This window comes from Ammospiza caudacuta, chromosome 5 (genome assembly GCF_027887145.1).
Source record: "Ammospiza caudacuta isolate bAmmCau1 chromosome 5, bAmmCau1.pri, whole genome shotgun sequence".
NCBI classification, from domain to species: Eukaryota; Metazoa; Chordata; class Aves; order Passeriformes; family Passerellidae; genus Ammospiza; species Ammospiza caudacuta.
The window spans coordinates 11887530-11901353 of record NC_080597.1 but is presented as its reverse complement, the minus strand read 5'-3'; the positions used below and the strand labels follow the sequence as shown (position 1 = coordinate 11901353).

The window sequence follows — 13824 nt, the reverse complement described above, 5'->3', positions numbered from 1 at the left end:
TGGGTGGTTCAAATTAGAAGGATTTAGTAATTTTCAAACGAGTGGGTGATTGCAACATTCACTCCAATTCACTGGAAGCCAAAACATGGTTATCCATCCTCTTTGCTGGCTACCAGCATGATTGCTTAAAGTGACATCCCCACACACAGAACATATTGCATTAAGAGCCACAAAATTCTAATACTTATTAAAAATATAGCACTCTTAAAATAGAAACAAAGGCAAAACTTTGAGGCAACAGAAAATGACTGACTGGAAAATCAGCAAATTGTGAAAAACATGCCACATCTTCTGTAATTTATACCCACACTTATACATAGCCATTTGAGTGAATTCAAGGCAACACAATAAAAGCAAATTGAGAAAAATGTACCCCATCTAGGAGGTCCAGTCGGCTTACGTAGGCCTTTTCTGTTTGCAGAAGTTCATTGGCAATTTTGTGACGTTTCTGCTCATCTGTCTCCTGGAGGAAAAGAAGAGCAACTCTTAGGATACTGAAGAAAACATAATTTAATAATAACAAAATTTTTTGAAAATACTTATAGCTAACTTGTAGTCCAAAAAGAAATACAAGGTTAACAATTAGTAATAAACGTCAACTTTGAAAAATACATCATTTCCCGCAGTTTAATCAACACATACAAAAGCCACAGAATGTTAAATATCAGTCAAATTGCGAAGCAAAATTCAAAGCCTAGAAGACGTAGTATTTTCCAGTTTGTGTAGGGATCTTTGCCAAAGCACCAGCTCCCATCCTGGTAAGTGAGTACCACTGACCTTTCAGAGCTGGAGGAGCCGATTTACAGAGTGAGAGGGAACAGATGGGAGCACTCAGCGCTCACCCCCACCCCATTTCAGAACTTATTTGAACTGCGTGTTCTTTGCACAGCAAAATTATTGAAAAATGTGGTACGAAACGTTTTATGTTCACCAATACATTCACTGCTGAACAATTGTTGGCTGCAATTAGAGGACTCCTTCATTAAGTCTTTATGGAAGTAATTTTTGCATTCTGAGGGAAGTTTTCATTTTAAAATCTTTTAATCCACAAAATATATTTCTGGTTCTTCTGCTGAACAGGAACTCAAAACATTCATTGAATTTTCAGTATTAAACTAAATATGTTAGAATATGTAATTGTAAGTTGCTGGGCAAAATTACTCCAAAACAAACAATGAAAGGACAGCCTTCTACAGTGTCAAAACATTATGGAAATGCCTCAGGCTTGCAAGTGTCAGGCTCAACAAACTGACACTTCCATTACAAGGTTCTTTCTCCAGATCTAGTGATAGTCTGTCTGTTCACATCTAACAACAACAGAGTCTTCCTGAAATAAATGGCAGTATTATCACACTGCTTATGGGAAACTGGTAATTGCTAGACAAACCATGAAAATTCTTCATTAAAAAATAAATAAAGAGGAGAGCTTGAGTGGTTTCTGATTTCAAGCTGCACACTGCTTCCCACAAGGTTATGATAAACACTTGCAAGTACCTTTACAAAAATTGTGTGAAGAATACCAAATATTAAAGTACAGTCTTATATTTAAAGCAGTTCAGTGCATTTTCCCCCATTCTGGTATTCAATAAGTATTCCAAATTTCAACATATTTCAGTTCTAATATGCAGTGTTCACAGTTGCACTGCTACATGGCAAACCTCCTCCTTAAAAACAGGCTTTCAATAGTGACTTCAAAGCTGTTCATTAAGTCTGTTTAAATCAGCATAGCAACCAACAGTAACCTGCAGAACAGTGTTTTAAGTGCTGTCAAGAGACATTGCAGGGAGCTGGAGATTAGCTATTACAGCTGCAGCTTGCTGCTCAGTGCAGCCATTTACAAAAGATCTCACATGTGGACTTGAGGCACAAAACCATGGAGGTTACTGGTTCCTCAGTAATTTTATTTTTTTTCCTCACCTGAGAACCCCACTTTCTCCCTGAAGCAGTGCTATAGAAGCAATCCATAGTTTTTAGAACATTACTTGAACTAATTAAGAGAGGGAAAATCATGCATAACAAACGCAAAAAAAAAATCACATAAAACGAGCTGAGCCCACATTTCCAACCCTCTCAGTATCAACCTTAGACATCATCTTAATTCTTGAACCTGCACCTCCTTTCTACATCAACTGCACGACCTGACAGAGGGATCTTCTGTGTGGGGTAAGATGCACATCTCAGATGAGTTATATTTTAATCACTGTGGCGTGTTCCTATTCCAGCACAAAAACACACACCTAGAGGGTCAGATCAGAGCAAAATAGCAGAAAATTCTACTACTGCTTCTCTTTCAGCACATCCTCAGTGGGGAAGCAGGGGGTGTTGTTGAGGGGAACTTCAGGGAACAATTACTTCAAGGAACATTTTAAACTTCTGTGACAATCCAGCACACATGGCAACTCAATGTATAAAACCAGGCAGAAATGGCTAGTGTACTATACAGAGAACATTTACATTACACAGGTACATTATTTAATCCCTGGAGCAAAATATCAACAATGTGAGAGACCAAGAGTTGCATCAGCAGGGACTGCAAACCTGAATCTATACTCCAATGCTTACAGTAAATTTGTCAGCTGGATCTAGTTCTTTAGTACAAAGCTGCTCATGCCTAGAATAATTCTATTACTATGCATGCTTAAGAAATTAAAATAAGTGATTTTGAACTCTGAAATTAAGAAGAAGTGTGAAAAATGCTGGTGAAAGTATGAAGTTTCTTATTATCCAAACCAAACAGGAGCCATCTCCTGTCAAGAAAACTGTACCTGCCAACATGACAGTGATGTATATGATTCACTCTTACTCAGTCATAGCCCTTGCCCTGAGGGATTTGAAGGAATATATTAAACAACACAGACAGGGTGAGAGAAGTAGAGTATGAACAAATAAAATTTAAATTACACTGTGCTTGTTTCTTGCACAGCAACCAATAAAGCAGGAAAATTCTGGTATCCCTAAAGTAGTGGCTGTTCACAAGAAGATTTATGCATTTATATTGGTTGCTGAAGATACACAGCTTTGTTTCAGGTAAAGAAGGCTAAAAACTGTAGAATCAAGAAGCTGGTAGAACTTCTCAAATCTTTCAACAGTAAAACATTTCTTGGCAGAGAATTAACTTTGCAAAACCAAAACTTTTACTCTGGTTAAACTGAAACATCACCCCACATTCAGAAATCCAGTATCTACACCAGGTTTCTGCATCTGAAACATCAGAGCCCCCAGCACTATCACTGAAAGAAGACATCATATAAGGATTTTGTTTAAAGATGTTCAGTGGATTCTCCCCCATCTGTGGCATGCAGGCAGTCTAGATCCCTGTTTCCTACCAGTCTCACAGCAAACACTGACACATTTGTCCTCTTGTCCTCAGTTAGCTGCAGCAGCAGATTCCCCACAAGATGTTGTTCAGGAAGTTAATTGATTGAGATGTTCTTGTGCTATTCAGCCTCCGCAGTTTACACAAACCAATTTTTTTGACAGGAGGTTTTTCTGCTGCAAGGCAGGAAAGTTTTAACTTTTAATTGTCTTTTTGCTTGTTATGATTATGTTTCATTACCTTCAAACTAATTCAGTCAATAAGAGAAATAAAGGATACTCTACTCTGGTTGTTTGGGGAAATTGTTTCAGATCACTGCCAAATTTAATAAGTTTTGCTCAACTTTTTCCAGAACCTGCAATAATATGTCTTTAGTCAGATCTACACTGACTGGGGGGAGAGGGAGGGGAATAATTTTAAGAGGAACACTATTTCAAAACAAGCCTTCTTTTCCAAGTCCAAAAAGTAATTTCTGCACTTTTTTTTTGCATCAGTCACGAATTTAATTCGCCCCTTTCAGCTGTGGATTTAGGATTACTTCTACTGTACATGTACACATTTCCAAAGAGAGAGAGCACCACTTTCTGCTCTTTCCTGAACTAAGAAACACGACGTGCAAGAGACAAGACACTTTGTATCAGCATCAAAATACATATATCAGACTCAAAGTTTGACTATGACTCACAAGCATCTGCTCCTTTTGCTTTTATTCAACTGTACTTACATTTTTAATCAAAAGGGCAGGAGAGTGCTGTTATCCTGTGTGGAGCAACTTCAGCTGGACTACATCCCAGTTTTAATATTCTATAACGACTAAGTAGGCATTTAGCAAAATCACAGATTGTCTAATGCTCTTAATTCTTACCAGTGTGTGCTTGAACACAGAAACAGCTTAAAGCTCCACCAGAACTCTCCTGTTGCTCATCATCCTTCTCCTAATCCAGACAGCGTGGCAGCAGCTCTTTAGACCACCACAGGGCTGATTTCCATCTCCAGGGTGCATTAACGCAAACTAAATCAGTGTTTGATTCTGTAAAGGGTGGCAGACACACTTCTCAACCCCACCAGACTAAAGGGGAAGTCCTTGCTGCACAAGGTATCTCAGGAAGGGCTGCTGTGACCCAAGTGCAAGCTTAAAAGTCATCCTGCATGGCTATGTCTTGGTTTTGTACCCTTCAAGCACCAATGAACAATATACATCCAGTTACAGCCACATTACACCCCACAAGCTGACTCAGAGTCAATATAAGACACATCACATGTGCTGGTCCCAGCAGCTCCAAGACAGATTTTAAAGAGATTGCTGCCATTAGCATTTGTCCAGTTCCCTCCTGAACTTTAAGACAGAACTGCTTCCCTTTTCAGCTTTTTTCTTGAAAATGCTCCCAGCACCTTACTGCGTGACTTGGATTCAAGCTTAACATTGTTGCTCACTGAGAATTCAGCACAGAGAGGGGAAAAAAGCATTTCCCAACAGGAGACTGAAACATTATCACAGGTGTGGAGGGCCAAAAGTGCCTTATTCCCAGGCTTATGCTTAGGTGGGTATCATAACATTCATTACTGGAAAAAAAAAAAACATTACAGAAGAAAACAACCCCTAATAAAAAGAAGAAAACCACACAACCCATCACTTTCTTATCATTACCCAGGATATTTCATCCACCTTTCCTACTCACAGAATTACAGAATTTACCTCCTGGTATGTATGTATGTGATCCCCAGCTAACCAAACTCAAGTGAGCTGCTGCAGGTGCACACCTGACCAACAGTGCAGAGCTTTTCCAGCATCAGCTGTTTGGCTCTGTGTTGAAGAGGAGAAGCTCCCCTTGCCAAACAGGGGATGGCTGGAGCAGAACTGTTAATCACATTCACTGCTTTGGTACAAGGAGGCAAACTCACAAGTAAACTTTCACAAGTGAAAAATATGCACTATTTTTCAGCAATTAATTTCCCAAGACAGATTTCCTTCCACCCACTTACTTCGCTTAAGCATTTAAAATCTTCCTCACAAGGGAACTCAAATTCATCATAAGTTCTCCTTGCTAAAAGTCACGTATTTAGTATACCCTGAACATTGCATCTATCTGATCACTAGCCGACTGCCACTGCCTTTTCAGCTTTGACTTGCCAACCACATCCAAGTTAGGGATTCACACAACTCTTCTGCCTGAAGCTCTATCATGACAGTTTACTGCACATGGCATTTTATTTCATATACACCACTAACATGTGTCCCTTGTAGGCTAGCACAGCTGAAGCATGCTGCTAAACAGGCACACATATTTGAGTTTCACTTTTTTTAAACCTCAGATAACTAATGGGGAAAGAGCCAAGGGGACGAGGAGAAGAGTAAAAAGGAGAGGAGAGTGTGGGAAAAGGCAAGCAAGATTTTTTTCTTATCTTTTTCCAGAGGGAAAATAACCAAAATATTTCCAATTTCTGACCTGCTCCTGGAAGCCTATTTTTTGTAAATAAAAACCTAGAGAAAATAGGAAAAGTAGCGATATATCAGGAATGAAAGCATTTCTGTCTTTACCTTTATTTCTACAGGTTGATCCTGTTTACTGCTTTCCTCAGCCGGCTCCTCCTTGACATCAGCATCAGTTCCTAGAGTTTCGCCGTCGGGTGGGAGCAGCGCGTCGCTGCTGGGAGTCCTGTGGCAGCTGTTGAGCACCTGCTCCTGGCAGGCAGCCTCACCTGGCAGGGGCTCTGTGCGAGTGCTCTCTCCTTCCCCGTTGGTCAAGCTGCTGTCCGTGGCCCCGTCCGGGAGCGGGGTGGACGCGGCCGAGCCGCGCTCCGGCGATCGCCGCTCCTCTTCCTCCTGCTCCGCCACGCCGTTGGCCGTGGGCAGCTGTGCAACCTGAGTTCTGTCAGTGTTACTGGTTCCCTGTGTCTGTAGTGAGCGCTGGGAGGGGAGTTTTGGCTGAGGTGATGGAGTGGACCCATATCTTCCTTGAGATTTAGTGATGTGGAGAACGGAGGGGTCTTTCTTGAAGTCGCTAGGGTTCAGGGAGCTAAAAGACCAAGCAAATAAAGCATGGATGAGAGGAGAGTTAAATGTGGACTCATAGAAAATCCTACTATGTGAAAAAGGAGAGTTGCACCACATAACTGATTTCTCCCAAAAAGTCTTATTTTTCCGGTGTTAATATTAGGAAGTTCTGAGACCTGAAATGCAATAAAACACTTACAAACAAGCTTCTCTTACCAGAAACCCAGACCTCTGCCCATTCTGAGCCATTGCATCCCTATGTGTTTTGAATCACATGTGTATGGGAGATTTATATTGGATATTAGGAAAAAACTCTCCACTGAAAGGTCATCAGGCATTGGAACATGTGGTGGTGTTTGCAGGGGTCCCAGGATGAGGGAACAGACAAGGATCTGACTCCATGTTTCAGAAGGCTTAATTTATTATTTTATTATATATATTACATTAAAACTATACTGAAAGAATAGAAAAAAGGATTTCATCAGAAGGCTAGCTAAGAATAGAAAAGGAGTAATAACAAAATCCTGTGACTGACCGAGACAGTCTGGACAGCTGGACTGTGACTGGCCATTAATTAGAAACAACCAACATGAGCCAATCACAGATGCACCTGTTGCATTCCACAGCAGCAGATAACCATTGCTTACATTTTGTTCCTGAGGCCTCTCAGCTCCTCAGGAGAAAAAATCCTGAGGAAAGGATTTTTCAGAAAATATCATGGCTACAGGAACAGGGTGTCCAGGGAAGACATTGAGCCACCATCCGTGGAGGTATTTAAAAGTTGTAAAGATGTGGCACTTGAGGAGGTGGTTTACTGGTTTGGCAGTGCTGGGTTAACAGTTGGACTCAGTCATCTTTTGCAACCTAAATTTTTCTATTCTTAGCTCCATGAAACCAAGAGCAGGAAACCAAGAAACTGACAGACAACTTGTCCAAAGTGTCCCAGAAGGTTATTGATAGAAATGGAGCAAGGCTTGTGGTTTCCCAAGTCCTAGTCCACTGCTTAAACTAACAAATAGCCCATTCCCTAACAGCTCTTTAATTATTAAAAATTAATCAAATAAAATCAATCAAGAACATTTAGCATCCCTTTCGTTAATTCAGATTATTCAAGGACCTTTACATTTTTTTCTCATTTCCAGTTTCCTTTGTTTCCTTTGTTTCCTTAGCAATGTCCTTTTTTCATGCTGCATCTTTTCTGAAGATCTTTGTTCTCCAAAATTTGTCTCTGCGTTAAACATATTATTTCTTGTTCCTGACTGTCCCCTAACTATTCTTGGTATGGACTTCCATCTTCTGGAAGGATGAAAACTGCTTAGAAAACGTACTTTTAGTCCTTATTTATAGGATACTTTACATAAATGTTGCAAACATATCCTGCACTTTTGTGCATACAGATGAAAAATAACTTACACTAGCTTTATCTTCTTCCATCATATAACAAAAAAAAAGTTTAAATCACTTTTTCTTTAGTCATGTAAAGACTATGTTTTTTTTATTAAATAAACTTAACTCCAGGATAAAATTAATATATGTTTTTCAGCTGCCTGCACAAAGAGGTTTAATTAACTTTCTGACATGCCTACATGCTTGTGGGCTTAACAGACTAATGAAAATAAGTTATTAGAGTTGACAATCACAGTTTGCAGTTCATGAACATGCTACCTAGCCATTTCAAGATCTTTAATTAAACTGAAGTTCAGCTTCACAGAAGACATATTTTGTGGGCTGAGCTCATTCAAAAAAACAGGAATTACCTCCACTGGCTACGCAGGATAATCCAGAACCCAGCATGCTAATAATGAAAGTTTCTCATAAGCAGAGATCATAGACTTGAGTAGAATTTAGTCATTGGACAGGTATTACTGGTGCACCGAATAAATTATGCTGCCAAAAAACAACACAGCTTCCCATAGTTCACAAAATGTCCCTACTTGTAAAGCTCTATCAACAAGAAAGTTTTCTTTCTTTCTTTATAGTTTCCTTTGATTGCATAATATGGAAGAAGTTCCTGCACAGCACAGCAAGCAGGTCTAGGAGGAAGAAATGTAAGGCTCAGTGGTGCAGGGCACAACAAACCTGAAGAGTTTTCTTCCAGAAAGGATAATTTTTAAATTTTTTTTTTAAGGATACTGAAGAGTTTTCTTCCAGAAAAGATAATTTTTAAAAATTTTTTTAAGGATACTGCACTGTTTAAAAGCTGGGTGATGCTTTGGAGGAAGACTGGAAAACAGAGTGATAGCAGGATTAGAGACTGGTGCTAAAAGAATTCACATGACCTCCAGTGCTGCAGTAATCTTGTTTTCCCATCTCTGAGAACCTGTCATCACCAAGTGCAATTAAATCTCTGCCTAATGACAGAAGTTTGTTGCAGATGAAGCTCTGAAATTATTTCTATTCCAACGGACAAAAACACTTTTGCAATGCTCAGCAGCTTCCATATAAAGGATTAAATTTCACCCATCTTGAGGGGAAATTCTTTCAATGAAAGCCTTTTTAACTCTGACTCCATAGCAGGTCATGCATTCATGTACTCTGCTGTGCATCATTCATTCACTCCCACAGGGGGCCTCCCTTCTGAGATCCAAGGGATTTCATGTCCCAAGGGAACATGAAGAAACCACATCCAAACCTTGCAATGCTCAACTCTTACTGGACAGTTTCTGTTCCTCTGCCATGGGCCTTCTGGAAAGTCTGTCTCTTTGTACAGAGCAGATATATTAGAAACTTCTGTTTCAGAGTTTATAATGCCTCCACTTAGAGATGCATCATGTGCATCTAATTAAAAACACCCAAGAAACACCATTTTGTGAAAGCAGTGTTGGCTGTGGTTCTTTTTTCCCAAAGTTCCATGTTTCCCATAAACCACAGAATTGAAACTCAAGAACAATGAGCTTTTCCACCAAAATCACCAAGTACTACAAAGCAAGCCATTTAGGGAATGCATGCCATACCACTACAAATAATTTGTTGAGTTCACCCTCTATACATGAACAATTGAAGTTAAGACAGTATGAAATTAAAACCAGTATTTCAGGTTTTTCTATTTGCTCATAAAAGTATTTTTTTCTCCTTCAAGAAAAGAAGTATTTAATATTAGCTTCAAATTGCTGACATTTTCAAATATTCAAATTAGCTTCAAATTATTTCCAATTGCTGACATTTTCCAGGTTGTTTTTAAAATACTGCAGGTTTCTTTTTTTTTTGTCTTTTAAAGGAAAATTAGGAATAATGAAAAAGCCTTACGAAAAAGCACACCTTGTTAAGCCAAATATACAACTGGCTCCCACTATTTCAAAACACATGCAGTTTTGCCATCAAGTCCTTTAGCAGGGATAGGATTGAGCTCTACCACAGTACCAATGTTCTTCCTCACAGTCATGCCTCTCAGGTTTTAGCTTTTATATTTTTCAGATTCTGTGCTGCTCTGTTGTGTAGTTCTGAGCCTCATATTAGGGGATGAGGAGCTCTCTTCACAGAGTAGGGAAACAAAACAATTCCTTCTCTAGCTGGGGACCAAGGACAAATGATCCAAATTTCAGGCCCAAGAGCATAAACAACGTGGACTGAAGAGAGAAAAACAAGAAGGATGGGACTTCATAAGCTAAAGCTATAATTGGACAATTAACTCCAATATGCAAATGGACCAGAACTTAGCAAAGTGACTGGTCACGAATTTAGTGACCACTTTGGGTTCATCTGGGGTGTAGCCCTGGCTGGGCTCTTGTGCTGCTCCAGGTGTATCCATTGAAGCCTTCTAATAAATCCCTGCTTTATTCTTTAACTCTGCCTAGCCTCTGCTCCAGCTCAGCCTTCACAAGGCATCAACAGCTTCAAGCTCCAACAATCCCCACACAACAAGCAGAGTTACAAACCAAAACAAATTCCATCACATACCTGCCTCCCTCAAAACGGTTGATGAGATCTGACACTTTACTGGACTTTTCCTTTGTGACACTAGAAACAGCAGCAGGTGTCTCTTCCTCCATTCTTGGTTTCTGGTTTGTTAAAGCTTTATGCCTAGGGGTTTGGTATGTTGCCTTCTGCAGATGAATTGGCTTTGGAGGCACTGCAAAGAACAACAACAACAAAAATCAATCACTCGTATTTCTTTGAGTTTCTAGAATACAGAATCATAGAATGGCTTATGTTGAAAGGGATCTAAAAGATCATCGAGTTCCAAACCCCCTGCCATGGTCAGGGACACTTTCTGCAAGATCAGGGTACCTTCACAAATGAGATTTTTGCATAAAGAACTCATTGCATCAATGAAAAAGAGATACCCTTGGCTTTATTCAACCTCAAAGCTGCTTTACAAATACATGGACTTCATATAATTCTTCATGCACTGTTTGGTATTAGGGATCTTGTTCTATTTCTTGACTAAAAGCTGAACCATATGCTACTTTAACAAGCTAGAAAATTAGGGAGTTTTCTTGTTTTCTTTCTGTTTGTTTGCATAGTGTACTGTAGGAAATACATATGAGAAGTTTATGACTGCAGATTTTGTAATAAAAAAGAATTAAGCACAAAGGAAAGACGAAGGAAATTGCTGTCCCAAAATTCTGGTGCTCTCATTCTTTACCTTATCCCTTGTGACCTCAGTAATAATAATCAGTAGAAAAGGTATTTGCCTTCAGCTTTAAAATTCCCTTACTCACTGAACCTTTGTCTAATTATACTGCTGAAAACCTTCCCCCCTGAAAACATTTTTTTAATTCTTGCTTTTTCCCCATCCTTACCACAAGTCCTTCTAATTAGATTGTTGATGATCAGCCACTGCTTAATACAGCAGTGACTAGAACACAAAAGACAAGGTGACACATAAAGCAACTGAAGTCACATCACTAAAATCTTTAACTTTAAACAACCATGCAGCATTTGTGGGCAACAAAAGCACATCACAAATGCATTCCACACTGGAGCAATGAATGTCCAGCTCCATCAAAAGGAGAGACTTGATGGAGAAGGACCTTAATTCCCACGAACACTTGTTCATTCCCACACACATCCCCAAAACATACTGTGGGAGCAGTGAAAGCATTTGACATGAAATTGGGAAAAAGTAATTGAAAGGCAGGCACAAATTGGCAGGAGTAGGCAATATCCTGCCCGTGGAACCAGTGCCCCACGGGCTCAGGCACTGCTCCACAGGCACCACATTCCAGTGGGGCACAGTGCTGGCCCTCCAGCAACTATAAAACCTGCCAGTGAGCAAGGGAAGGGAAGGAGGACTTGAACTGGCTTTTTTTACCTCTCTTGTGGTAGGGAAAAAAGCTCCAGTACAGGATACACAATAGGTGGATGCGGAAAAGCCATGTTCCTTGCATTGCTGGTGCTAGAATATCTTCCTAACTTACCCTGGAAAACCCATGCATCACAGGAATGATCTTAGATCCCATCAACTGGTATTTGAAAGGGATGCTGAAAAAATTCTTTCAAATACACTAATCATAGATGGTGATAAACTTGAAGGAACACTAAATTAAGGACAATTTTTCATTTCTTCCCTTCATTTAATTTATAGGTAATACAGGACGCAATATTTGTTTGTGTTTCCAACAACCTAACTGCAGTTTAATGGGATTGCAGTGATCACTACAGTCTGAAAAGTACCATGAGATACACTGTGAAGAAATGAATTTGCCATAAAAATCTTTAGACTTCAATCCTATCAACTGCAAAGGCTGATAGATAACACAATCAGAGGGAGAAGGAAGACAATTACTGTAGGTCAGATGCTTTTACTGTGCATATGTGCGCCCTCAGTCTTCAGAAGTATTATATTTATTAACACATGCAAAAAAAAGTTTGGGGAAGGATGCAGTAATGCTGCTCTTTTGAAACAGTTATTTGCAACCCTGAAACAAGCAGATTATTAAATTGTGCAACTGCTTCAGTGTCTGCAGTCCCTCCTGAGCAGCCCCATGCAGCCCCGCTGCAGCTGCAGTGCAGTGGAACAGCTTTCCCCACATTCCCTCTCCCCGGGGATCCCGGGCAAGGCCTGGCAGAATGAGGCCAGTGAGCATCCCGTAATTGTCCAGGCACGGAAAAGCTCCCTGTGCTGACAAAGCCATGGGACAGCTGAGCCAGGGAGACACCAGCAGGCTGGGGAAAAGCAGGACACAGCATTGATCACAAGCACATCCCCTCGGGGAGGAGGGGGACAGCAAAGGGGACACAGAGCGGATTTGCTGACCAGCACCACTGTCTCCGACATCCTTTCATAGAAATCCTTTCTTTAGGATTTTTCCTCTTCTGAGAAGCTGAGGCCCCAGAAGAAGAATGTAAACAATGGTTATCTGCTGCTGTGGAATGTAACAGGTGCAACAGGGATTGGCCCATGTTCCATGTTTACAATTAAGGGCCAATCAGGGACCAAGTTCTCTGGGACAGATTCACAGAGAGCTCTCTTGTTTATTGATTCCTATTCTATTCTTAGCTTAGCAGCTTCTGAACTTCTCTCTCTATTCCTATTAGCATAATAATAATGCAGTATATGTCATGGATTAATAAATCCAGCCTTCTGACCATGAAGCAAGATTCTCGTCTGTCTCCCTCACCCTGAGGAACCCTTGCAAAGCCATGAAACACACCACAGCAATGTGTAGGAACATTCCTTCCTCTTGCAATGGACTCTGTATAACCCCCAGTCCTGGGAGATCTCTTACGCAATGGACTCATACAGCTCTCCAATTCTTCTGTACATCTCATGAAATGTTAATAATCCTCACAAGGATATATTAAAACTGCTAAACTTGAGGGAATTAATATCTACTGATAAAGCAGAAGGAATTAGTTGGTGGCTATTTTTATACTGGATCCACTGGGACAAAAATCAAATTCTAGGACATTTTGTGGAAGTGTCACAAACTTCTGCAGCTGAAAAACCACAGCTAAGCACATATGGCAAGCAATGAGGAACCTCTTGTCAAACTGGACAATCCCCATATACTGAAAATCACTTTAATGTCTTCAGAAGACAACCACAAACCAAGCAGTCAATTCACTTAGGTAAAATATTTTATTCCTTACTCCCTATCAGCACCTAGCAGACTGCATTTCCCCTACCAGCTGCTGCTGTAGCTAGTGTAGGGTTCAGAAATACTGCCATGGAGAAAGAATAGTTACAAGATCAATGGAAAGAAAAGAATCAGTAGTGTAGAAAAAAAAAAAAAGCAATCCACAACCCTCAAACCTTCCTGTAAGGTCAGCCTTGTTAACAGGGATTATGGAAAGCAAATTCTATTAATTCTTTCCTCAATGTACTTCTGTAGTGTTTTATTTTAATCAGATTATTTTTCAGTGTGCACAGAGCAAGGATCTTAAGTGGAAAAAAAGAGAAAAGACTGCCCTATTGTAGTAACCTGCATAATACATAGCTCTGTTTGAGTCTATAAATACTTTTGCCTCTGTACTGCAGAATTTTGAGCTCATTAGGAGATATGAACTGCTTATTCTGCCCAAAGAAAACCCTTCCATATACTGAGGTAGCAGATACTGTACACTGCTA

At 40.1% G+C, this 13824-nt stretch overlaps 1 protein-coding gene across 1 annotated transcript in view; it reads right to left on the bottom strand.

Moving 5' to 3' along the window:
* Positions 1 to 13824, bottom strand: part of FGD4 (FYVE, RhoGEF and PH domain containing 4) — a 57408-nt gene that overhangs the window by 24412 nt on the left and 19172 nt on the right. The window contains exons 3-5 of the mRNA XM_058805239.1: positions 10209 to 10380; positions 5856 to 6333; positions 374 to 463 (exon numbers count right to left, since the gene is read on the bottom strand). Coding sequence (XP_058661222.1) covers positions 374 to 463; positions 5856 to 6333; positions 10209 to 10380 — 740 coding nt within the window. The remainder of the gene's footprint in view (positions 1 to 373; positions 464 to 5855; positions 6334 to 10208; positions 10381 to 13824) is intronic.